The sequence below is a fragment of the Ixodes scapularis genome, unplaced genomic scaffold, assembly GCF_016920785.2.
Source record: "Ixodes scapularis isolate PalLabHiFi unplaced genomic scaffold, ASM1692078v2 ptg000712l_1__unscaffolded, whole genome shotgun sequence".
Taxonomy (NCBI): Eukaryota; Metazoa; Arthropoda; class Arachnida; order Ixodida; family Ixodidae; genus Ixodes; species Ixodes scapularis.
In genome coordinates this window covers 850,868-876,085 of record NW_024610026.1, presented here as the reverse complement: position 1 = coordinate 876,085, position 25,218 = coordinate 850,868, and the positions used below count along the sequence as shown (strand labels likewise).

At 46.2% G+C, this 25,218-nt stretch overlaps 1 protein-coding gene across 1 annotated transcript; it reads right to left on the bottom strand.

Annotated features, from left to right (window-relative positions):
• Nucleotides 1-114: 114 nt before the first annotated feature.
• Nucleotides 115-23,650, bottom strand: LOC115332062. Its single transcript, XM_040210335.1, has 2 exons — nt 23,523-23,650; nt 115-787 (listed from the first exon to the last, which is right to left on the bottom strand). Exons 1-2 carry the CDS (start codon nt 23,648-23,650, stop codon nt 115-117), a joined length of 801 nt encoding a protein of 266 aa, XP_040066269.1.
• Between the last annotated feature and the right edge of the window lie 1,568 nt (nt 23,651-25,218).

Here is a 25,218-nt window from a genome sequence, read left to right as displayed (position 1 = left end):
GTGCAGTGAGAGTACAGGCATATGTAAACAAGATCGCTTCAGCGCTCAGTTTGCGTACTTCTCATTTCTGGTCCTCCGTCTTCTTCAACGTGCCTATAGGTAGTTCGCATCTCGCTAGTCCACGCCAAAGAAAGACGATGCAAATTGTAATGGCCTACAAAACGGTTCCGAGACATCAAACAGTGCAACGACCCGTTGCAATCCGAAATTTACACGAAAGGCGCAGGGTCTTACCTGTGAGAACAGCTCCAGACTCGCCAGCGGCAGCCAGCTGTGGTTATTCATATCGGACAGCAAGTGGCCAAGCTTCTCATGGACGTGGCTTATGACCAGGTTTGCAATACCGGAGATGGTTGATGAGTCCCGACCAAACACCCTCTCGTGGTCGAAGAGCCGGTTGGGGTACGCGAGACACCGCAGCATCATGCACAGTGCTTCATCACCCGGCACAGCAGCGCCTTGCGCCGCGGTGAAAGACTCGGGCACCTCCAACGCCGACAGAAGGGCGCCCAGGAGGGCTTTTTCAAAGCAGAACAGCCTTCGGAAATCATCGTTCCTCACGTGGGGGGTGTCAAGCAGCCCGTGCCTTGAGCGAAAATCGCGGCGCTTCGCATTTCTTAAGCAAATTAAATTTTCTATTTCTCGCCATTTTAAGTGAAACAGCAGGAGTCGTCTCTGCAACGTACTTGGCCGCTTGATCTCCTTGGTTCTTTGAACGTGCGGCGACGCGGAGGGGGACCAAGAGAAGACAACAAGCGTGACAGCGATCAGCTTCGGCTTGCCTTGCCTACGAAAGCATCACACCTGGCCAGCTATCTCAGGTTTTCTAACTCACTTTTCTTTCTAAATATAATGACTATAATATAATGACTAGAATGACTCATAATGCAATAAGTGCATGTTTAATTGTAAAAGGACAGCTTTGCATACAGAAAGGATGAACCAGAGTATTTGCATTGAAATGTTTCGTCTAACTAGTACCGCGAACGTCCGCTTTCGGGGTTGCGTACGTCGCTGTTCGGTACGCTCTAGCTGCACTATTTGGTGAGCGGAAAACGGTCTACTAAAACTCGCCTTGGAAGCTCCGCTCTGTACCCCTGCATTGCGGGCCGCGCATGCGCGGTTTGACGTGCTCAGAGCGGAGGGGAAAATGAAAGCGGTCTACTATAACTCGCTAGTGTTGCTTAATCATGTCCTATTTTTTACCATTTTTGAAGGGATCGACCATGTTCCGATTAGAATAACTCGAGAAATAAAGCGATTTTCAAAATTCTTTTCGAGATTCTAAAAATCGACAAAGCCCGCAGTTTTGTCTGTAGGGTTAGAGTACGCTCAGGATTGAACTGGAGGTTCATGTGCGCGGCGCTTTCCCAATATCTGCGGACCCCGCCTCCTTTTGACCATTCTTGATGGGAAAGACCATTTACCGATTAAAATAACTCGCAAATGATTCCAATTCTCGAAATGCTGTCCGCGAGTCTAAAAATTGACGAAGCTCGCTATCATATGTGGTGAAATATAATACGCTAAACCACAAAAAAAAAAAAAAAAAAAAAACGCTTTGGCAGCCGCGTGAGCGGATTTTCAACGGTAAACTTGCAAGGAAAGAATGATTCCAAACTTTGAAAATCGAAGAGCATTAATCATGTTGCGAACAACTCGCTGCCGCCGATGCCCAAAAAGTGGTCGCAGCCCGCAGCTTCCTTTTCAACTGGTGGCGCTGTTGGTCCCGTGGCGCTGTGGAGGCGCTGTTGGTCCGGTCCAGTGGCTGTGCAGCAGGACGGTGGGTGTGTCGACTAGTTTTTTATAGCGTGACAGATTGATCCCAGAAACGACGGTGCAGAAGGATTTCACGTCGATAGATTCTGTGCAAATTGGAAAGCGTTCATTATATTGCGAACACCTCGCTGCCACCGCTGCCGAAACGTCTTATTCCGTTTTGAACAATCGTTTTTTCCACTCCTGCAATAACGCCAGGTTTTCAATAATATCCCCAGCACTGCAGTGTTTAAAAAAAGTAAATCAATATATGTCAAGTTGCTAATTCGTGACTTATTCATGCATCTCACATGTTTTATGAATTGCCTGAAATGAATGAATCAATGTTTTAATGGCGTCACGACCAGATTTGGCAAAAGAGCGCCAATGGCATTGTTATTGATAGCTGCTATAATTTTTATTCATTAACGTCAGTAAACAATATTTAAATATACTTAAATAAGTTTCAAAAGATGGACATCCTTTAGGAAGTTAAATACCTTTTTATGGGACATAATCGACTCATGTCCGAGGAGAAAACAATGGTGAGTTTTATTTACAACATTTACAGTATGGTTTACGTCGCTCTGAACACCTCATCTCCGCTGCTCGCGCGCCTGGTTGCCGCATCCTCGTGATCGCGCTTCTCATCTTCTCGTAAGCGGTCACTACAAGTACCCGATTCCGAGTCAGAACATTCAACGCGTCAAAATATCCATCGAGTCAAAACATCCATTCGTGGATGTTTTGTCTCGATGGATGTTCTGTCTCGATGGATGTTTTGACTCGGATGGATGTTCTGACTCGATGGATGTCTTGACTCAATGGATGTTTTGACTCGGATGGTTGCCATGAATTTTTCGACGAGTTGAACGCTCTACCGTTTTCCGCCTGAAAGGAGAGATCTGTTGTGTAAACGACTTTTGACGACATGGTAAGCAAGGACCGTTTGCATACGCTCCCAGATAAAATTTAATCGTTTATAAAGGACAAAATTGAGTTCGTTATTTGACGAAAGTCGATAGGATATCTTCTTGATTTTTTACTATTATTTGAGCTCTGAACTGCCTTTACGACTATATTATCTCATTTAGACCTTTTCAGTTACTCAGGCTATTCAGTAAACGTGCATTTTTATATGTATTCTGTGATTCCGATTTCTTCAATTTTCCTCCACCAGTGTTGGTGACTTTCTTGTTTATTTTATGTTTTCTAAGATGATTGCTGTTGTTTTCCTTGATCCTTGCTTAAACAACTCACAATCTGTAGTTTTTATTAATAAATAAATAAACATAATATTGAAGTTAATATCGTCAGGGGCATGTAAACGTTGTGAAACAATTTTTCTTTTGTTTTATCACGTATTAGTGGGTGTACTTTTGTCAGTGACCCTGTGTCTTTCTAAAGGTAAAATAAAACAGTATTTTGGTGGTCAAATCCATAATAAAATCAGGTAGAACACGACGGCACAGTGGCAATGGTTCTCGAAAGCGGCGAGTGGTGCACGAGACGTGGTTTAAGATTGAAATTTACTTGCATTGCCGGTAAAATACGCTGCTTTGCCGTCTAGGTGGCATTTTATTTGCTGTCGTTTGACCCGTGCAGCTCAAAAGCACGCTACTCTGCGATTCGTGGCGGCTACGTGACCCACATACAATGAATAAAGCCGTTTTAATCCAAATAAAAATGCTTGGTATTTAGATCGCCTTTGTAAGAAACCAGTGCGACAGCCATTTTTTTTTTTATTTTAGATTGTTGTATGTCGAAGCGTTCCTAAGAAGTTCGGAAAGAAAAGACTATTTTTTCCAGGCACTGTTGGGTAACAAATGTTAGCAATTCATTCAAAAGCAACGCGATCAAAATCATCCAAATGAAAAGAACGATATTATTATTCATATGAAAAGTTAGAGCACTCTCAAGCTTGTGATGGTGAAACATTTTTCAAGGGAGAATGGCTCTGTTTTAAAAGTATTTTGCTTCGACGCATTAACTCAAAATAAGAAAAAAAAAAGATTTTTTTTGTTTTTTTTTATTGAGGCGGGAGCAGCGGAGCGCGGCGATGGGCGGGCTCCGAGTCTGCGCGATTGCTCGAGGGACCAAAATACTGCTGTCGGTGAATTACGGAACGTAAGCCCTTCAGAGAAATTAATTTCACCTCGCCAGTCAATTCCTTCCATTTTTGTGTTAAGCCTCTGAATTGTTTTGAGACACTCTTGTCCAGACGTTCACTGTGATCAATAATGGTATTCCGAGAGAATCGTAGCTTTAGTTTGAGGTTTTTTAAAGTTAGCCTCACTCTCGGACAAAGCACTCTACATGGATTTGCTCAATGGTATGTAAATAGTAGTTGTGAAATTACGGAACAAACTTTTACAGTTTTGTTTTTATGTATTATAACTTTTTATGTATTTGTACCCTGTCACAGTGTCTATACACTCATTTTCGTCACGATTACTACCACCAGACACAACGCAGTGCCTATCGTTTGCATAAAGTCATTTGGTTGAATAAGACAGCAAGACATCGTGAGCCGTTCAAAGAGTTTTATTCAAGGAAAGTGGCCCATGCGTGCTGTTCAGTTCATTCTACGAAAGAACTCGAAGGATCGTAATGCTGTTCAGATAGTTAAGGACATCCTGAAATGTCGGGATTGCAGATGACAAATAGCCAAATATACTCAGCGACCAAAATTAAACACGATCACGGAGGACCCTACATCCAGGACACTGACCAAGGTGGTTGATCAGGTGTATCCTCGAAACTGGCACTTCGCAAAATTCGCAGTCTCGAGCCGGCAAAAATTCATATATATTGTTTTCTTTTCCTTTCATTTCAAATAATAATATTTTGAACCAGATGGACGTTTTGACTCTGATGGATGTTCTGACTCGATGGATGTTTAGACTCAGATGGATGTTTCGACTCTGATGGATGTTCTGACCTGATGGACATTTTGACTCGATGGATATTTAGACACGGATAGAGGTTCTGCCTCGATGGTTGTTTTGACTCGATGGATGATTTGACTCGGATGGATGTCTTGACTCGTTGGATGTTCTGACTCTGGTGCCACGTGATGTCTTGGATGTTTCGACTCGATGGATGATTTGACTCGGACGGATGCCTTGACTCGTTGGATGTTCTGACTTTTGTGTCACGTGATGTCTTGGATGTTTTGTCTCAATGGATGATCTGACCCAATGGATGTTCTGACCATAAGCGCAAGTACCCCCCCCCCCCCCCCCCACCAGAAAAAAATGAGGAGGCGGAGGTGACGAGCCTTTACGTTCCTGAGGTAGCCATTGTCGTAAGGATTTATAGGTCTTGTCCCGAATCAAGTTCCATGCATTGTCTGTACGAAACTGATCATGTTGAGGTCTTCGAAACGGTGTTGCGTCTTGTACACAAAAGCCTAGTCAAGGTGGGCAGCCTTAACTCTTTCTAACGAGACAGCTTTCTCGTTGCCTTTTACCAGAAGTGTCAAAGTTTTGCCACTGCGTCTTAGAACCTGAAACGGTCCATCGTATGTGGGCTGCATCGGTTTCTTGACTCCGTCGTTTGTGAGAAAGACGTGTGTACAGAGCAGAATATTAGCCGGCATGGACGTGTAGCGTGTCGACGGTACCCTTGTGTAGGTAGGTAGGTCGGAGGTCCTGCATGAGGAAACCGGGTCGTTTTACATGGTTTTCGGCGCTTTCGATTTTGGTGTCACTTGACTGCTTAAATAATTCTCCTGGCAGACGCAGTGACATGCCGTTCACGAACTCAGCCGTGCAACAGTTGATATCTGTTTTGAAAGCTGTTCGTATGCCGAGCCTAACTAATGGTAGGGCTTCCGTCTACGCAATGCTGTTCGGCTGAGCCTTGATTGCTGCCTTGTAACACACGTAATCAAACTTCGTCGGGGACGACGCAATTCTATGCTTTCGGAAAATAGATTCTGTCGTAAGAAAACCGTAGTTCGGAGTCGGCCGACCAGAACTCGGGAATCTTAATGGTCGTTTTAGCCGCCCCCAAGATTGACGGGGTCTAAGCAGAGCCGTTGCCATCGCCTTGACTCATGATGCTAGTAGAAAGCATAGCTCACCGAAAACCAAGGCTCTGGAGCTGTGTCCCTGGGTCAGGGCAGTTGTCCTTTATTACAGGGTCACCAATTTGTAGAGGTGCGTTCCTCTACCTCACGATTTTATTTACTATATTTGCTGTAAGGTTTACGTCATTCTGAACATCTTGTCTCCGCTGCTCGCGTGCCTGTTTGCCTCATTCTCGTGATCACGCTTCTCTTCATTTTGTACGAGGCCACGACAAGGGCCTTGGAGGGTCTCAAACCCCTTTACATTTTTACGAGCCCCTCACTGCAAACAACGCTGCGTCAAGGCGCGGGGGGCGGAAAGACACGTCACAACTGAGGCTGAATAACTGCGGGATTATCTCTAAAGACTGATGTTTTTTGTGTCTCGAAGGCTGAAGCACAGTTTACACATTTAAAGAAAGGGCTTTTCCCCGTTTGTCCCCAACGTGGAAACTCTCGCCTACTACAAGAGGTGCACATCTGCATTCTCAATCAGAGGAGGCAACGAAATGCAGCACCCGCTCTGAAGCTCATCTGGTGCTCCCTTAGATTGTGCCAGACTACAAGATTCGTGTGCCAAAGGGCAACGCAAAGTTGACCCCTTTGCGTTGCCTTCACTCTCAAAACTCAGTATATGAAGGTCTTCCAAGATTAGAAATCGTTCGAGATACCTGAGTAATTTCTCACCCGTTTTTAAAAAAAAAATCTAATAAACAAGCATTGTTCGGAAGTACTTTAAGCAGGGGATCAAGCTCTCGGCTACTTCCGTCCGGCCACGTATATTTATGACGTACGTCCGGTCCGGCGAACTTTTTCCGATTGCCTATGTCGATATACGCGCTCCCAGCGGGTGTGGGCAGACGTTATTTTGTTTTAAATCAACTTGATTCACTCACTTTATAACGTTAGATAACGATGATGTTATTTTGAAGGTATGACTACAAAAGCGGCACAAAAATATTAGGCGAGGATTTACACAATATTGTTGGCGAATACTCAGAATATACGGTTCTTCCCATTCACACGATCTCTAGAAAATATCGTTTCAAAAGCGGGGCAGTACCAGCACAATATCACTGGAGTAACGAAATGCCACCGTCATGCTGTGTACCCTCCAGACGCCGAGTATATCTATAGAGTACTATCAGGGTCGGCTGAGTGCACGTCGGACGTCGTGTGTTATTCCAAGGTCAATCGAGTCGTCGGAGTACCCGCCTGATATCGCCCGTATATCCATAGAATACTTGGAACGTCGGCTGAGTTTTCACCGGGCATTGCGTATGTCAATCGAGCTGACGTGTCGTCTGAGCACCTGCTGGATATCGCGCGTATATCTATAGAGTACTTAGAGCGTCGGCTGAGAATTCGCCGGGGGTCGATAATTTCAATTTTGTACTGGCAGTGTCGTCCGAGCACCCGCCAGAAATCGCACGTATATCTAGAGTACTTGGAGCCTCGGCGCTATAGTCTGTTCCAACTCAAAAAAGGTGGGGCGAGGGTAAGGCGGGCCGGGGAGGAGGGAGCAGACGGAACGCTGCAGAGAAGAGAGGGGGAAACCTCCTCCTCTCTTTAGTGTTCCGTCTGCTTCTTCCTCCCCGGCCCCTCTCACCATCGCCCTACCTTCTCGATTTGCAACGGACTACAGATACCGCCCAATTTATGTACTACAAAAATATGTTTATTGGCTCACGCGACCATTACGCTTCGGGCTTTCTTGGCACCTTTATTATACACACATGTAGGTATATTCCGCATACCACAAGCATCAGTTGAACATACATTGACCGCATACACATACGCGGCACATAGAAACATCAGCCTAACAGCCCACTAGCCAACACATCCTAGAAATATGACCGTAGCGCCCTTCTCGCGACGTCGAAAGGGAAGGCCATCGGGGGCGCGTGTCGAAGCGAAGGCAATGCGCGTGGATTGACCGTCGTAACACATACGCGTGTGTTATTAGCTAAAATGAGTGCTGCGCATAGCAATGGGTCTAGAAAACATTTTATTACATGGACAAAACATTACACCGCTAAATAATCGGTACGAAATGGCACGAGGTATGCGTACCAGACGTCTATAGAGAAGTATGATTGTTTTAAGTCGAAAATATTATGTCGCAATTATTGCTGTAGGAATGCATGTTTTATACAGAAATACTTCGGCAAAATGGCGAGACAGGCAGCGATTGAACACAGCAAAACAGATCACAGTTAAAAATCAGGTTGGCGTAATCAACGCGGACACGGCTATACAAGTGTCGCTTACGATCATGTAAACGACTGTTATCGCGTGCAGTCACTGAATTCGTGTATTATACCGCGGCCACATGGAAAAAGTAATGTAATTTTGATCGATAGACATTATGGGGTGGACAAATCGGCTTACGACGCTCGTATAATCACTCTAGACTGCGAACTGATTAAATCCCATATCATTTAATGAAAATATATTAACTTTTCCGTGTGGCTGGGGTACTAAACTTACTATTTAGTCAACTAATTTACTTCTCCCTAGGCGCTTGAGCTGCCTTAGAACAAAAGAAAACTTATTTTGATTACACAATACTGTAACCTTAATATAGTTAAGATTCTAGTATAAACGCGGTAAAGGCAATGAAGTAACATCAGTATAAATATACACCTAAGCACCAACAACGCACTTTAAATAATCAAGAAAGATGTTATTCACCTTCCAATAAAAACGAGAATATTTCCACGCATATTTACAAATGTCGACGCAACAGCACGCGGATAACGACGAAGAACAAGGTTCCATTCTACCACGAGATTTAGAGAAAAAAATCGACTGCAGCACTTTGCTCGCGTCCTACATGACCAACAAAACCCGTAAATAAGTTGTTTCTCACCTGTCTATCGTATCCATACGTCCCGCCCTATCCGCCACGAAAACATTTGAACACAAACTCCAAGAGGTATGTTTGTCGAGAGAGGGGTCTATCGATAATGACCAGTGTCAACGTTGACTAGTTGCCAAGTTGCTACACGTGTCACTCAAACAGTAGCAGGACTTGTTCCGCAAATCCACGTAAATGGCATAGAATCAAGCAAAAAAAAAAAAAAAATACCGGCAAGCATTTGCAGATTTGGTCGTCTGGGAGAAGCCGCGTCGAGTTCCCACGGTGTTGGAAATCATCCCTTCCTTAATATCCCCTCTGTCCGTCGATGTCTGGCTGCCTCCAGGCCGTCGCGTCCAAGAAAAAATCTGACTCCTGGTCTCCGCACCGTCCCGTACGCCCAGTCCCTGGCCCCGTTCTTTCTTCCTTTTTGTTCCCCTCCGGGGTCGTCACTTTCCCCCCAGAAAAGGTGGGGAGAACTTGAGATCTTTCCAGTTGGAGGCTCTGCTGGAATGTCCCTCGCCCGTTTCTGTTTCCGTTTGCTTGGGCAACATGGCCCTCTTCTTGCTCGTGGTGAGGGGGAAAAGGCCAGCGGATTGTCACGTCCAAAATAGGGGGGGGGGGGGGGGGGGGCGCCTCCTCCGAAGCATGTCGGGATCGCCCATGAGTCACCACCCGTTCCCTCTCGCTTCTTAAATCACGCACACACACCCACACTAGGGTGCCTTCATGTGCGCTTCGCATAGAATGATGCAAACTGCCTGTTTCCCTTTCCCACGCCCACTTCCACCGCCATTTTGTTCCTCTCATTGTTTCCCCGTGCGCCGAAAAGTGGCCTTTGTGTCCATCGGTAATCCCAACCGAAGGGGAAAATGCTAATCCTCCCTCCGTGGGTTCCACAACGCTGCTCGGAACTTGTGAGATAAGGTGTTCGTTTCCGGGAGGGTTGTAAGCCCCACGGATTATCGCCGAGAACCAAAATGGCTGCTCGTTTGTCGGAGAGTGGTATTACAAAGGGTGGCATCACCCTAGCATAGCACGCATGACGGCTCCCTAACCCACACTAAGGCACCTGTATACTGAAAGGTAGCGCAAACCATTGTCTGAAATGGGGAAGAGAAATTTATCCTCGCCGATGCCCTTTCCCTCTCAAAAGTTCTCTTTACCCTCGCTTCAATTCGATCTGGCGCGACACATGACCGTTGTCTTCCCATGATCCCGCGCAATTCGGTCGTCTGCTCGAAACCAACGCCATCACTGGGCCAGGCGTAGCGGTGGCTCCGTTGTTCACGGCACGGCCGTAGGTTTTTTTTATATTTTACCACAACCTCGGCGGCGACGCGATGCCATCATGCTGAGGTGCTTATTGCGCAAACAGCATTGCGAAAAGAAAGAAGCTTTTTTTGCCGTCCCAACGGGAAAAGAAAATCGTCAACAGCGAAAAAAATGGCTCCACCGGATCGGTCGGAAAAGTTTCGAGTGCCTCCGAGGTTGACTTTGCGAGGCAAGTCATTGTCAAACTCTGAATCATATTACCTGTCTATTTCGGTTTCGCCGATGAAGATCGCGTAGTATGGTCATGAGACGAGACAAGCACTGAACTATATTACCGGCACGAAGGACTTAGACACGTCTTTTCGCGCGTATTTGAGTATAGAAACTGACTCGCTCACTCTTAGCTCGCTTGCATGTAGTCGGCCGAGTTTAGAACGATGCGCCAGAGACTGGGGTGCCGCTAAAGTAAAAAGGGTTGTAGTGTTACTGCGTACATATTGCGTCAGTGAAAGTAGAGTCAACAACGATCGAGCACCTAGCGCTTTTGTTTGTGCAACATATTTCCGCGATCGGTGCTTCACAATTGGCGACTAAAAATATGCGATGCTGCATTTATTTTCAGGATCACTTGACGAAAGATCAGTTTGTGCCAGTGATCTTGGCAAAGACTGGCCTCAAGAAACTCAAGCCATATGGAGATCCTCCTATTTTTTCACACCGCCCTCTTCCGAATGTGCAATATTTTGCCTTGTAGCAATAAATATTTTCTTGTGTTCATCTTTGTATGTGATTTGTCTTTTGTGATTAATAAAACATCAACTACTGACAATAAAAGAATTATCTTGTATTTAAAAGGCTTTGCTGAAGGATCTCTCTTTCTTCGTTTTGCAACTCACGCAGTGAGGTACGCCCGCAGGTGTACGACAAAGCTCATGCGCTTTGAGAGTGAACTCAAGGGTGTACCTTGCGCTTGAGAACGTCAAGACACTAATATATGTGATAAATGAGAAACGTGCTGGCAAAGCAACCGAGCACAAGCAATTTTTCATTTTAACGGAGGGGATACAAGTGAGTATATTTGATTATTTGATGGGTAGTTTTGTACACGAGGCGCGTAAACAGCAGGCGTCGCATATTCCTCCGCGCGGACGTGCACAGTTGCAGGTAGTATTCGACGCTTATAAAATGTGTATGAAGTAAACCAAGCTGCTGAATTTACAAAACAATCGGTGATGCTAATACCTCGCACTACCGGTGCCCCCTCCCCCTTTTTCCCTCCCCCGGTCCGCTCAGCAGATATCGTTAGAAAGGCTGTCAACTGCTTCACACACATCATACAAGTATCCGCTTACGAGACGAAAGCTGTAGCAAATTCAAGCAGTACACGAGCTTTTCCCGAACTATTTATTGGTGAAGCCGGCTTCCCGCGAAGGTAAGAAAATGCGTTACGAACGCGATCACTCAGTCTTTTCGTTTTGAACAATGCGATGTTAAACGGAGACAACGAAAACCCGGCCACTACGCCCATGTCACGTAACACCTTTGCGATTCCCCGCGACACATTTCCTTCATTAGCACCGCACATCAGGGAGGAGTAGTAATCCATTCGCGAACCCAGACTTGCTCCCATAAGAGCTAATTCAAAGCAGCCTACTTGCCTCATTGCAAGGTACAAATATCATCGCGAAGCGCGCAAGAAGGTCAATTCGCTAGCCATTAGATGGCAGGCACATGCACACTAATTGCAAATGCGTAAGCGAGGTGGCGCTATAGGTTCCGTCTAATTCATCAGGCACCGAACAAATTTCGCGCTCCGCCACTGCGATTTTGACATATTTAGTGCACAAACACTTGACACACACATCCAACTTGCGTCACAATGCATACGACACTCTACAGTTCACATAGAGCGAGAAAGAACATAAATATTGCTGTGTTTTACAATTCTGTGTGATTTCTTTATTTATAGTGCTACTTGTAATACTGCGTTCTATTCCTTTTAATTGTAAATGTTTTCGTTTGCCTGGTCCCACGGACAAGCACTCTTCTTTGCATTTGTGGGCCAGTTACTGTAAATGTTTTTTTCAAAGAAGTAAAAAACATTATTAATATTATACTCAGCACGTACGAACATCAACATGACCAGACACAAACCGCTTCAGGGACTGTCTAAGCTGCTTCCGCGTTTTATACCCTTCATATTGAAGGTACGCATATAGGTTTTGTTTTGTGCTCTTCGTGTATGATCGGGTGGTCGTGAATTGTCCTTTCGAAAGTCAAAGTAACGATTTGTAACAGCTCCTGTGTACGGTAAGCCACGCTGTGCTGCGTTCCGAAACAAGCAAATTGTGAAATAACTTGCGTATATGAGTAACTATGTCGTGCTCTGTTCAGCATGGTGGAAAAAGAAAAAAAAAGTGAAAGCCGTTTACAACTCCCTGTAACGCCGAATCGGAGCGCCGCTCTAGAGGAGGAGGAGGGAAGGGTACTGAGGGGAGGGTAGACCCCTCCTCCTCCTTCTCCTCCTCCTCCCCTCATTCTTCAATATGCTCCGGGGGGTCACCTGACCTCGGGGGGAGTGGGTCACGTGACCTCGGGGGGGATGTCACGTGACTTCGGGGGGAGGGGGGTCACGTAGCCTCGGGGAGGGGCCACGTGACCTCGAGGGGTCACGTCACCTTGGGGGTCCCGTGACCTTCGGGTGATTTTGGGGGGTCACGTGACCTAGGGGGTCGCGTGACCTTGGAGTAACCATGGTTACACCGACGGCGACGCCGACGGCGTTTCCGCCGCCGACGCAGCTCAAGCCGGAAACGGGCGCCTAAGAGCTGCGCTCTAAAGCAACACATTGGTCGGTTGTTTTGACCAGTGGCTCTGGCGAATGCGCGAGTGACATCGATGACGGGGAGCAATCAGTGTTCCGAAGTCAGCATCTTTCTGACCGACGATCAGTTCATTATTTTTACGGCTAGCCTAATACACTAAGAGCTCATAAAATTTGGCATCGACGACAGGTCTATACAGTGCACATTCGAAATCGAAACGCCGTCTCCACTCGACCCGACAATCCGAAGTTCAGTTTAATTAAAATAACTATCACGAACGTCTTTTTGCTCCAAAAGTGTGGCTGAAAAGGCCGATCAGTTTAAAACATCTGTAATTTAACAGTGGCGTGCATATTCGAGATTGGTTAAGTACGATAAGCAAAACGAAAATGATATAAGAGTGCCAGATAGGCTTTGTGGGCTGGGCTACAAGTCGACTGTCGACTAAAAACTATCCAGTTATAACAGGAAGAAAGTTTACCCAGCACCAGATCCGTCGTTTTGTTTGATATTCTTGAATTCTAAAATTCCAAACTGTAAATATGGGTACGTCGTTTATTTCCTTCATATTTCAAGCATGTTTAGCCCTTCCCCCAAAACCCAATCGCTTTCGCCAAAGGGACAACAGGGTAGTGCATATGGACACACCGGTCACAATACAATAGGAGCTAGTTTTCAGAGGAACGTTCCGACATGACTTTCCGCAGGTCAATCGAGTGCACCATAACCGCTGAAGTGGTCTTATTAAGCCCGTTAATGTAAATCAGAATGTAAACTTGTGACCGTACAGATAATCTCGACTCGCTGTTACACCACTGGTATGCGAAACACATAAAGACATCGACGGTGATTCCATATTTCGGTAACAATCACAACACTGCTATAGCAATGTTTGTGCCTCGCGAAATACAAAGCCACATTTCTTATCTGATGGGATTTTGTAACAGGGATGAGGCCCAAACGTAGCACAGAAGACGCGCAGACACCCGCAGGAAGCCTGCCTGATTTGGACGGAAGGCTGCGGTGATGGCAACTTTGGCCCAGACTATCTAGAACTGTTGCACTGCTCTAAAACTTCGCTGTCTTTAACGGCTTCGTTTGCTTCTTTGCAAAAATTAGTGGTAAAAGCATAAATGCAACCGAAGTTGACTTTGTGTTTGAACTGCGAGACTGAATTACCGCATTCTTCGTTGCCACTAACGATGAGTCAGCTAAATCGCGTTTATTAAAAAGAAATCACGTGCTTGAAGTGCCCGAAAAACTGAACCGAAAGAAGATGACGATGGAGGGAGAAACTTTCCTCCCGTCTGCCAGGAGAAGGAGAAACACATCTGGTTTCTCCCTTCTCGTGTCCGCTTGCGGGCGCGTGAGTAAGAGGGAGGGAAGCGGTTCGTTCCTACATTTTCCTCCTTTTTTTCTCAGAGTGTGGAGCGAGGGGACAAAAAGGACGAAAAGGCACGAAGACTACTTACGTTAACAATAATTGGCGTTCTTACTTTGTTCGGTGGGTGTGATCTTTGTATAATTTGTTTTAGATATTAACATTCTAAAAAAGAAAGCATGACAAATCATATTAAAAGTTAAGACATTCTTATCTATGTTATTTCATTTCCTTTCAAGAAGACGTTATATGTTGGAGGAATTATTCACGTCGTGCAGTCTTCTAATCTGCGTTAAGCGAGTGGGCAAGGCAATAACTACTAGACGTCGACGGCCATACCTCATGTATATTGTCCCCGGAACTACGAGGATTCAATAGGTTTTTTTTCTGCTTTGCAGTAGTTTTTTTTTAAATATATTGTCAAGATCTTCCAGACTTCTCCGTTGGTAATTGCAGTATCGCAGTCACAGTTGTTTATGCCACTCGGTACGCAGTTTCCAAGCCATTTCCGACTGCGGCGGTGGTGGACATAACCTAGTTTGTATTACACGACGTCATTCTTAAGCAGGGTGCACTAGGAGAACTTGTCTCGGACCGGGGCCGTCCTTTTGTATCAAAATTTGTTGCTGATATTTTACGCCTGCGCGCCATGCTCCACAAGCGTGCAAAGGAGTGCAACACAAACGGGATGATAGAACGCCTCAACAGGGCGATCATTGATATGATTTTATGTACATATCATCTGACCATCGAATTTGAAACGGTGCCATTCCATACGTTACAGCTACCTATTATTCTTTGCCCCACGGCATAACTGGCGTAGCGTTGACCATGTTCTTCAGTTCCTGCGACAGCAAGTTGTTCTTCGACACGGAGTCCCTCGGGTTCTCGTGAGCGACCGCGCCTCCTGTTGTCTTTTTCGTCAATCTGTTGAAGGAAATGGAGGTGCATGGTATCCATCATGCTTAGGCGGCTCCCTTCCATCTGCAAACAAACAGCCTCGTTGAACGTGTTAACCGTACTATCGACGCCATACTCAGAAGCTACGTCAATCACCAACAAAACAATTGGGACCAACTTGTGCCTTAAGCTGCCTTTGCCATGAACACTGCGGAGCAGTCAAAGACCGTGTTCACTCCTTTTGAAATTGCGTATAGACGCACACCAGTTCTTCCAGGCGAAGCTGGTACCAATGATGCTTGGCAACTGAGAGCCGAGCAGTTCTCGAGTTCCTCTGAGCACCGTTTGCGAGGCATGAGCACCGTTTGCGAGGCCCGAGAAGGCACTGTTGCGGGCTCAGCATCGAACTCAAGAACGCACTGCCCCAGCATCACCACCCAATCGCATACAGTCTGGAGACTGGGTTCCGGTGCGCCGACCGTTTAGAAATGAAGGTCACGCGAAGAAGTTTCTACCACGCTTTAGAGCGCCGTGTGAAATCTTTCAGCAACTAGGTCCTGTGACATTTCGTGTATGAGACTGCACTCGCAGTTCTAATTATACAAAGGCCACATTCACGATGCATCGTACCCACTTTAGGCATCATATCCCTAGTTCATCGGAATTTTAGAAGCACGAGCTTGACCCGTGACAATACCGTCAGTTCACTGGGGGACGGGGAGGGCGAGTGTAGCAGTAAGCACGACACGAAGAGGAGAAACAGAAGCGGGCTCTCAAGCGAGTGAGCCAAGGAGAAGAACGTCGATCGGTCGAAAAATAAACCGTTACAACATTAAGCTTTGTTATACTTCTTGCATATTTTTCATACTTCTAGCATATATTTTACTTTTATTCGCTTATTTTGAGAAATTATGACGGCGACAAGGTGCAAAACTAATGCCTTCATGTATTAAACATATTTTTACAGCCAAACTTTAACATATCAAGAGGGAATTATATTTTTAAATCCTTAAAATTAAAATAAGATGAACATCTCAAGTATGCGTCTTTAGGGACATGCAGACGGCAGTCGCAAGAAGCCTGGATGCTTGAAGTTCCTAACAGCGAAATATTCGAATTAGGTTACTCAAAACAATAATCCCAAAGATAAGTTGAAGTCCTTAAAAAGGTTACCCCGGAACTCGACATGCAGCTTAGACGTACCGCATTCGAATAGGATAAACGATAATATTATGACGGAAATACCTTATCTACACTTCAAGGGACACATACAATAAACCATCGAAGTTATCTGATGCCTACGTACTCTCACTATATGTTGAGTGGCTGTGGCGGCTTAAATATTAAAATAGGTGATAGCATATGCCAACTTTCTGGAACATTCCTTGGAATAAAAGTTTTCAATTAAATATTAAAACTCTAATTGACTTCAGTTTATGATATCATGCAATTAATTACAGTCATCTGGAACATCCCTACTGAAAAAAAAAAATAAAACATTTGAAATTCAAACGCGTGGCAAACTGGTCGACCCGTTTGAATTAAACGGGTGGAAAACTTGTCGATGTGTTTGGATCAAACGTAATTATGGGATACGGGTACCCGTTTGAAACGGCACCCGTTTGATACCAGTGCTCGCTCAATAGGGGTGCCCGTTCGACCAGCCACGTGACCACACATTTGAACGCGCCATTCGGATAGGCAAATTATTTGCTAACCCTAAATGGGTATCGTCCGGAAGGATGGTTATCTTAAACATATTTAAGACATCCCGAAACTCCTTGGCTTATTTATAACGGGGAGGAAACACGTAGAAAAAATGTGTTCGCGCAGGTCCTTGCAAATGGGCAGGAAAACAGACACAAAAAATTGTTTTCAGTTCTCATAAAAGTTTAGTACAGAAAATTTCGTAGAGGAGTACAAACGTGCAAGCGATCTGTGAAATGTGAGGAGGCACTCTAAGCTTTTATACAACTAAGAAGATTGCAAAGCAAACAAGAACCGAAGTAATTCTAGACTTTAATGGCAGACTTGCGGAAAAATCATTCTCCCGGCTGCCGCGAAAATAGACGCTGCATAATTCTATAGATAATGTCGACGTGTACCCGTAGAAGAACGTCAATCGTTGCCAACAAATAGGTAGGAATGCACTTACCATAATAACAGCGGACTTGAAAGATGCAATTCAAGATAATTGTGCACACTGTCAAAGCAGGACAACCACACAAATACTAAACGAGAAGGAAGGCTTGTTAAAGGGGCCCTGCAAGCACTTTTTAGTGGTTTTTAGTTTGCACCAAATTTGAGCGCACTGACCGTAGTAACTTAATGTAACTTTTCTTTTCTAGAATTTCGCTTTATTTTAAATCTTATAGGCAAGTTAAAATTACAAAAACAAGCAAAAAATAATCTCCCTCATGACGTCTTTGGTTGCTTGAGCGGCCGTGAACTAGAGGAGGGATAGTGAGCTCAGCGAGCGCTCACGGCTGCCGCACTGCGTGTCGACGGCGCGAGAGGGCGTCACTAAAGCGTGTTCTGGATAGACTGTATACAGCGGGCAGCCAGAGCGGTTCTCATGGCATTTGCTGCGCGATTAAACACTAATTCGGCATGACACTTCATTGGCTACAAACGACAGCAAACACGGGGTAAAGATCAGTTCAGAATGGGAGCCACTTCGCGCTGCCGTTCTGCGAAATGGCTAAAACGCAAGACAAAGCTACTCGCTGAATGCCTTCGGAACGCTCGGAGCCGGTCGGATCCTCCAGTCCGTAAACGACCGCAGCGCCGCTGCGTACATCCGGGATCTTTCAGTGTCGGCGCCTGATCGCACTACTCCTTTCTAGTATGCACCGCCTTTTCGACCGCTTGGTGGCGGGTATGTCGACGAGTCATTTCTTGTTTCCGTACCTTATAAACTGCATTTGTTTCTTTTTTGACCTAAAATACTGAACAAAAACTACTTTTATAAATACTTTAAACGGTTCGCGTCACTTATGTTTTGTATTTCGACTAAAAAGAAGCTTTTAGCGGCTCTGATCAGTAGTAAGCGAAGGACCAAAGACGTCACATTTCGCGCGCTTTCAGTACCGCGGGTGCCGTGGAGGAGGTTTCCGCGTCGTCCGGTTAAAATATGACTCACTGATATTTAGTTACTCTCTCCGTGCCCGCTGGCTTGCCCGAACTCGAAGAGACGTGGAAACCGCAAAAAATCTAGACGCTCAAATATGACTGCAGGGCCCCTTCGAAGTTTCAACACGATGCTGCGCACAAGCTGTCATTTGCCGATATATGCGTAGGACTTTTCGAACATTTGGTTCACATTTCATACGTTGTCGAGAGACATCCTAATAATACCGCAGGGAAAGGCGGCAGACCGAAGCAGGCAGGACAAACGAAGTTGCAACGGAGAACAAGCAGACAAAGGAAAAAGCGACTACCAACGAGCGCGCTGTCGGATCTGGATATGCTTATCAGCGCGTAGGCTGCGTAGCGCGCCTTCCCCTCTCTCTGGTCACGTGACAGAGCTGACCAGAGAAGAGGTAGGGGGCGACGGCGAGGACAAGGCGCAGGACACCCCCCCCCCCCACCTTCTCCCCTCATGCATTCTATAAAAAAAAAAAAAACACTTGCGGTTGACGAAAAAATAGAGTGCAGGCGAGCTGGTGTAAGTTTAACATCGTTGTAAACCCTATTGAAAATATTTCTACAAGGGCCCGTCAGCCTTGAAGGATTATGGGACCTCACAGGCCTTCAAAACCCTTCAAAAATACCCCACAGAAAAACCCTTCAAGGATACCCCATAGAAAAACCCTTTAGCCCCACAGCCCTTTAACCCGTCAGGCCCTTTAGCCCATCAACCCTTTAGACGCCCAAATGACTGTGAACCATAGACAAAAATGCAGGTCAAAACACTGAAAATTTATTGCCGACATTTAGTTTTACATGCATATTATAACTCAAAAAGCAACGCTTGTTCAAACCCGGCGCAAGGAGCTGTAGACGAAAGGGATCACATCAAACAGGGACAACTGACATCCTTATCACAAAGAAAAATACCTTTCAAAGTACTCACAATGCCGCTGGGTATATTCCTGATGTACGGTAGTTCAGCTAATAAAACCGAGCAGGTGCACCTCACGGACACATACACAGTCTCAATAAGCACGTTTAGCGAAAACCACAAACTCGTAAGCAGCACCCGCCGCCGTTGAGAAATCCCGAGCACAGTCACGGTTTCGTCCATGATGACGTCGCGCCGGCGTCTTCGGCGTATTCTTTGCTCGCTGGTCTGAAGTCGGACGGACGAAGAGGCGCAAGGAACAAGTCCGGACAGCGGCCGTCATCCACCGTCTCAACACCCACAGTGCCATAATCCCGGTGCGCAGGCACAACATGCGGTGGGACGCTGACCCCGACTGCCAGGCTTTGCAGCGAGTAAGCCGACACCGGCCACCATCTCCTTGAATGCGCTGAACACAAAGGCGCTCGAGCGGTGCTGAAGGCGGCCTGCGCCGAACTATGGTTCACCTGCGGTACCAAGAAAGAAACTGCACGGATCAAAACAGACCAAGGGGCGAGCCCTCAAAACCATGCATGCTCACCTTCCTGGAGGAAATTGGTCCGCTCCAAACATCCAGGCTCGGGGGATAACCGGAACCGCACACGAGCAGAGAGAAAATGGCTATGGCCTCCCCCGCTTGCACACACCACCCTCCTCCCCCCGACCGCTGGCCTGGCAGCCCTGCACCCTCTCCCCATCGCCGGGCGGAGAGAGGCGATTGCTTTTTGGGGACAGTCCCCCGTGGGGGGACCGGTTCCCGGAACGAGTCGCTCCCGCGTGCGTCCCTGTTCCTGGAAAGCGCGCACTGCTCTCGGCTTGTTATTTTTTTTTTCTTTCTTTTCTTTTTTTCTTGTTTTTTTTTTTTTCTTGTTTTTTTATACATGGTTGCACGTATTTCGCCTCGAGCGGACAGGATTGCGTTCGCCTCAAAACGCCGCTCGGCCAACACCACTCGGCCCGCGGCTCGTCAATTCTCCACATGGGCAGTCGCCCTCAGTAGCTCTTTCGCGACCGAACATCCGGGCAGTGACAGACGGGTCCAGGAGCCCACTCGTATTTGATAGAAGAGCAGTAATAAAAATCTGACCGTACTCACACACGATCGGCATTCTCCAAATACTTATTTTTTCCCCCGTAGCGTACAATAAGCAGCTATGTTCATTAATTCTGCGAAATGTGTTTTTTCCATCTGGGCCGTTGCCCACACAGACATATCAAGAGGCCTGAAGGTTTTCCCGACCCCATTAGAAAAGTTCTTGACAGGCCTTCAGACATTTCAAGGCATCGTAAAGGGGACTTTAGACATTTCAGGAGAGCCTCTGACGGGGCCAGTGAACCCACCAGGAAATATCGGTGCCCCCGTCAAACATCTCAGAAATTCCTGAAGTCCCTTTCACACCCTTTAAAAAAATCCTGAAGTCCCATCAGAGCGATTTTCAATAGGGAATCTGAGACCGGGGCAGAAAAGAGAACACAACAGAAGGTAGTAAAAGAGGAGACGTTGCCTCCTCTTTTACTACCTTCTGTTGTGTTCTCTTTTCTGCCAGAGTCTCAGGTTTACAACCATGTTCAACTTGCGCTTGCCTTTTTGTGGTAATGCAGTCAATGCTAGAGGAGAGGGTGCACGGACCGCTGTACACGCGCTTTCCTCCTCTCTTCGAATTGCCACTGCACGTCGCGTTTGCAACCTCGAAAAGCAGACAAAACGCGCTCATTTCAGCACGCTGGAACCCAAGAAATGTCGTCGGCCAGAAGCTCGGCTTGCGCCTGAGCCAAAAAAGCACCCAGCGCGAGCTCGTAAATTGACTGCTGCAACGGCGGGCCGGCTCTCGCAATGCTCGATGTTCTTGCAGCCACGTGTTCGCGCGTTACCTTCGCTGAGTCTTGAATTGAGGTGGAATGGGGCGTAGAAATATATTTTTTCACGCGGTCGCGTCCTCTGCGCGAGAGATTCGAGCTGAATAAGTAAATTGTTGCAACAAAGAACGCCAAATGTTTAAAGTTCCGTCAAAAATATCGGCTCGCCAACGTCGCACGTTTACGTATAAAAATAATCGCTTATTGCCGTTGCAGTATGAGCGAACATCAGCGCAATCAAAACTATAAATACCATTCCTTGCAATATGCGGACGATTGTAAACCGATAAACCGGCGCTCCCGCGGCTTTCTGGAAACAGGCTTCCACGGCTGAAATAGGCGCGCACATGCCGCCGATCGGTACGTTCAGTATCAAACGGGCTTCGGAGAGCCGTTTGATGAAACCGGTACAGTTTGCCGGTCACCGGTCATCCGCCTGTGCAACATGGTCGACGGTTTGAGCAAACGTGCGACAACTTTGCTCAAACGAGTGGCCCATTTGATCAGACGAATGACCCGTTTGCCCAAGGAGTGACCTGTTTGCCCAAAAAGGTAACCATTATGGCTCATACAGGGGACCCCTTTGAGCCCTACGGGCGACCCCTTTGACAAACTGGTGTCCGGTATAGATAAACTGTTAACGGTATGAACCCGTTTACCTTCATATAGGCGCCAAATGATTTTTTTTTTTTCAGTACGGATTACAATCTTTTGTAAAGAAAATGAAGAAATTATTGTGTGTATGTAATACGAAGAATTCTATTCAAAAACAAAACGTAGATTCGGGGAGTAAAAACCACCCGCGTCCAAAAGTTTTATTACTACATATTGATATGTTATGGCTGTCGTATAAAATATTCCCAGGGAACATTGCAACGTTTTTGTTATTTAGTCGAATGTCTGCTTTTAGTGCATACGCTTAGGGGTTGTTGTCCAAGAAAGTTCGTGGTTGAGTGCCCTACGTGCCTTGACTAACTATTGGCAGAAAAGCGTGTGGTTGTCATATAAATTGATTTGATCCGCCACGTGATACTTCCACGAAACAAAATATTAATAAAACAATCGGCTCATGCTTGTGCAGATTCCCCCATCCTCCCCCCCCCCCCTCCGTTAGTATGTTGAATATAGCATATATGAAGGCATGGCAATGAATTTTTCCTTGGCGCGCCCACACAATCGTAGCTGTGCAGCGCATTTTTTCTTGCACATGACTACGGCGTTTCTTTTTCATTTATTTCTTATACCTCAAGTTATTCTGACCGGGTATTGCATTTGGCAAAAAGGTAGGTTCGATGATCAGAAACTGTTAAAAGATGAATGAATCTATGTTTATAATTTTGTCCTCTGTTTACGTAGCACGAACTAGAAATCTAGAAAATATTTTCTACAAAATTGTTTGTTGCTGTGCCAAAACACTGGAAGCTACGTCAGAGGTTGTGGGAGACGAGGGTGGAAGATGACTGGGCGGAGGGCACGTGACAAACCCGTTGCCTAAGAGGCACGAGCTGGTGCCGGATATTACGTGCTGCGCGATTCTGGGGCCGGCCAGGAACGATGGAGCCGGCCTGGCCCAAGGCGATGCCCGGAGCGGTCCACTATCGGGGTTCGAACCAACGGGAGCGACGAGCCCTGGCCATACTATATCATAACCCGACTCGAGCTATGATAGACCGGAACGTATTGCCTAGGCTACTGTGGCGTGGGAAGGAGTATCCGCAGGCCCGGACACGTTCTCCAACTTCTATAGCTCTGACCGACGGGTGACAGTTAGGGTCGGCGGTCCCGGACAACTGGCTGTTGAAGACGGGGGACCAGGAAGTACATTAAACCCATTCGCAGTGTTGTAGTTGTGTTGTCACTCCTGGGGAAACGAACGAAGCAAAGACCGATCGGGCGTTGATTATTATTGAGGGGCCGTACAACGTCTTCAAGAACATAAAATTGTGAAGCTACTTGTGATGTAAATGCCCAACAACTCTCACTGTATCGGAATACGAGCCCCTTAACACGCATCTGGCTGCAGCCTGTGTTGAGCGTGTGTCGTAAAATTAAACAGACCGAGCCAGAAGCTCGGAAATGCTACCTGGTCACTTGTGTATCTAAGGCAATATAAAACTACTTTTCACTCGCAACGGCAATGTAGAATTGATGGACCTGGTTAAACCTTCCGGCTTTACTCCGATTTAGTATATCATTTTAAAGAACTAAACTCGTTTCATTGTAGCAGGACAACGGGCCAAAAAACTTAGTGGTGACCAAGCATGCCTACATGCAGCGAACTCAGTGCGTCACACCATCGTAAAAAAAGACAAAATGAATCGGAGAAGTTATTGCGGCTTTTTCGCATGATGTACACTCAACTTTCAAGCTTGATAGAATGTATCGTATCGTATACATGTACGGGGAAACAAAATTGCATTAATTGCTTTATATTTTAAACTGTAAACCCATGACATGTACCAGCTATGAGCGGAATAGTTTGACCTGCCCTGCAAATATTGCAACGAGAAAAAAAAAATAGAACGACAGACCTATGCTTGGGCAGATTCGGTTGAACCCTGTGTTGGTATTTGCAATCTAGCATATCTGAAGGCATCACAATGCATTTCTGGTTGCAACAAAGGTCATGCGCACTCTGCAGAACTTTCCTCTCAAGCATGACTGCGGCATTTCCTTAATTTATTTATTAAATTCCAAGGTGCCCCGACAGATCATGGCATCCAAGATAAAATTACTCTTACCAAAAAAGAAAAAAAAAACATGGATACGTTTTTCCACTGCGAAGACTTCGCTGACATGTTACATGTCATGACAATGCACTTAATGCAAAGGCGCAAGAGAGTGGGACAGTAATGACTATAATAACCTTTGGAGAAAGGGAACAAGGGGTACAAAAAACAAGCGCAAATGTCCAGACACAGCAAGGTGACTGGAGCGCAACGAGAAACAACCGCCTGGTCCTGGTTAGCTCAGATGGTACCGCGCTCCACTGGAGATTGAAAGGTTTTAGGTTTGATGCCAGGACCGAGACTTAGCTGCGTTTGGACTTTGTGTTTCCTTTGCTCCTGGTGCCCCTATCGCAGGGATTATTACCGTCATGTATCACATGGCGTAAATACTTGTAATTTGTTGTTCTTGTAATTCAGTACCTCATGGATTACTTTATAGGAAATTTAATTTGCAATATGTCGTATTATTTTCAGAGTAACGAATTACAGACAAGTACTGGGTGCTGTAACCAGTGGGTCAAAGGGACATATACTCAATTGACCGAAGTGCAACGCAATGGGATCCGGCCATCTAATACGTTGACACAAGACGCGGGTCTTCCAGCGAAGAAAGTTTACTCAGGAAAAAGAATGTAATTCACAAAAAAGACGACAGCTCACAGAGTCGCCGTTTCCGGACTCGCTTGCACAACCAGCTAGGGAAGGTGAATTCGTCATGTTTTGTTTGGAGCCAAGAAGCCTCGTGCGCTGGAAACAAGGACAGACTGCTGAGCGCGGGTTAATATAAGAGAGACGAATACTGGTTCATAAAAGTGTCGCGGGGTGCTCTTGACCAGTAGGGTATACCGCTGAAAATCTGCGGCTTAGGGGCATGTAACTGTTACACGAGAATATAAGTGAGATGAAGAGTTTTTCGGCATTTCGCGGTGCAATGTGGAAGGCCTGTGTGCTCATAAATGTTTCAAGATATTAGGACTCTAGCGCTGAACAAAAACAAAAAAGTGAGGGAAATTGAGTAATTCTTTTTTGCCGTTGATGAAGCTTGTAGATGGAGAAGAGAAAGACGGCACATGGACGAGAGAAATTAATGAAAGGAGAGGCTCTGAAGATCACGAGCAGGAGGATTCGAATAGACCAGCGACACTCGAGACTAGAGCGGCCTGAGAGACAGACGTGGACTGAGCATTTGGTCGGCCGATGGCCCGCCACCAGACCGACAGAGGCCAGCGGCGGAGAAGCGTCATGTCAGTGGAAGGCTGACAACGGGACTGTGAAGGCCAACTACAGCGAGGACTAACATCAGAAAGCCGCAGGATGGAACACCAGCTCGGCCGAACGTCGATGCATCTGCCAGCTCGACTCTTTTTACCATTATACCTTTTTTACCACGGCCGTGTTTCTGTGTGCGGTTTCCTCAAGAGCTTGCGGAGAACTGTCCGATCGGGCACGATAAACAGCGATCCACAGAAATTAGCGTTTCACATGAGGGCCGATCGTA

Excerpts from the sequence above, each read along its gene's own strand:
- LOC115332062 (XM_040210335.1), bottom strand. The coding sequence starts at position 23,650 with ATGCTTGAGAGGAAAGTTCTGCAGAGTGCGCATGACCTTTGTTGCAAC. Across the intron at positions 788-23,522 it reads CCGAATCTGCCCAAGCATAG|GCAAGGCAAGCCGAAGCTGA; the intron begins GTCTGTCGTTCT and ends ATGCTTTCGTAG.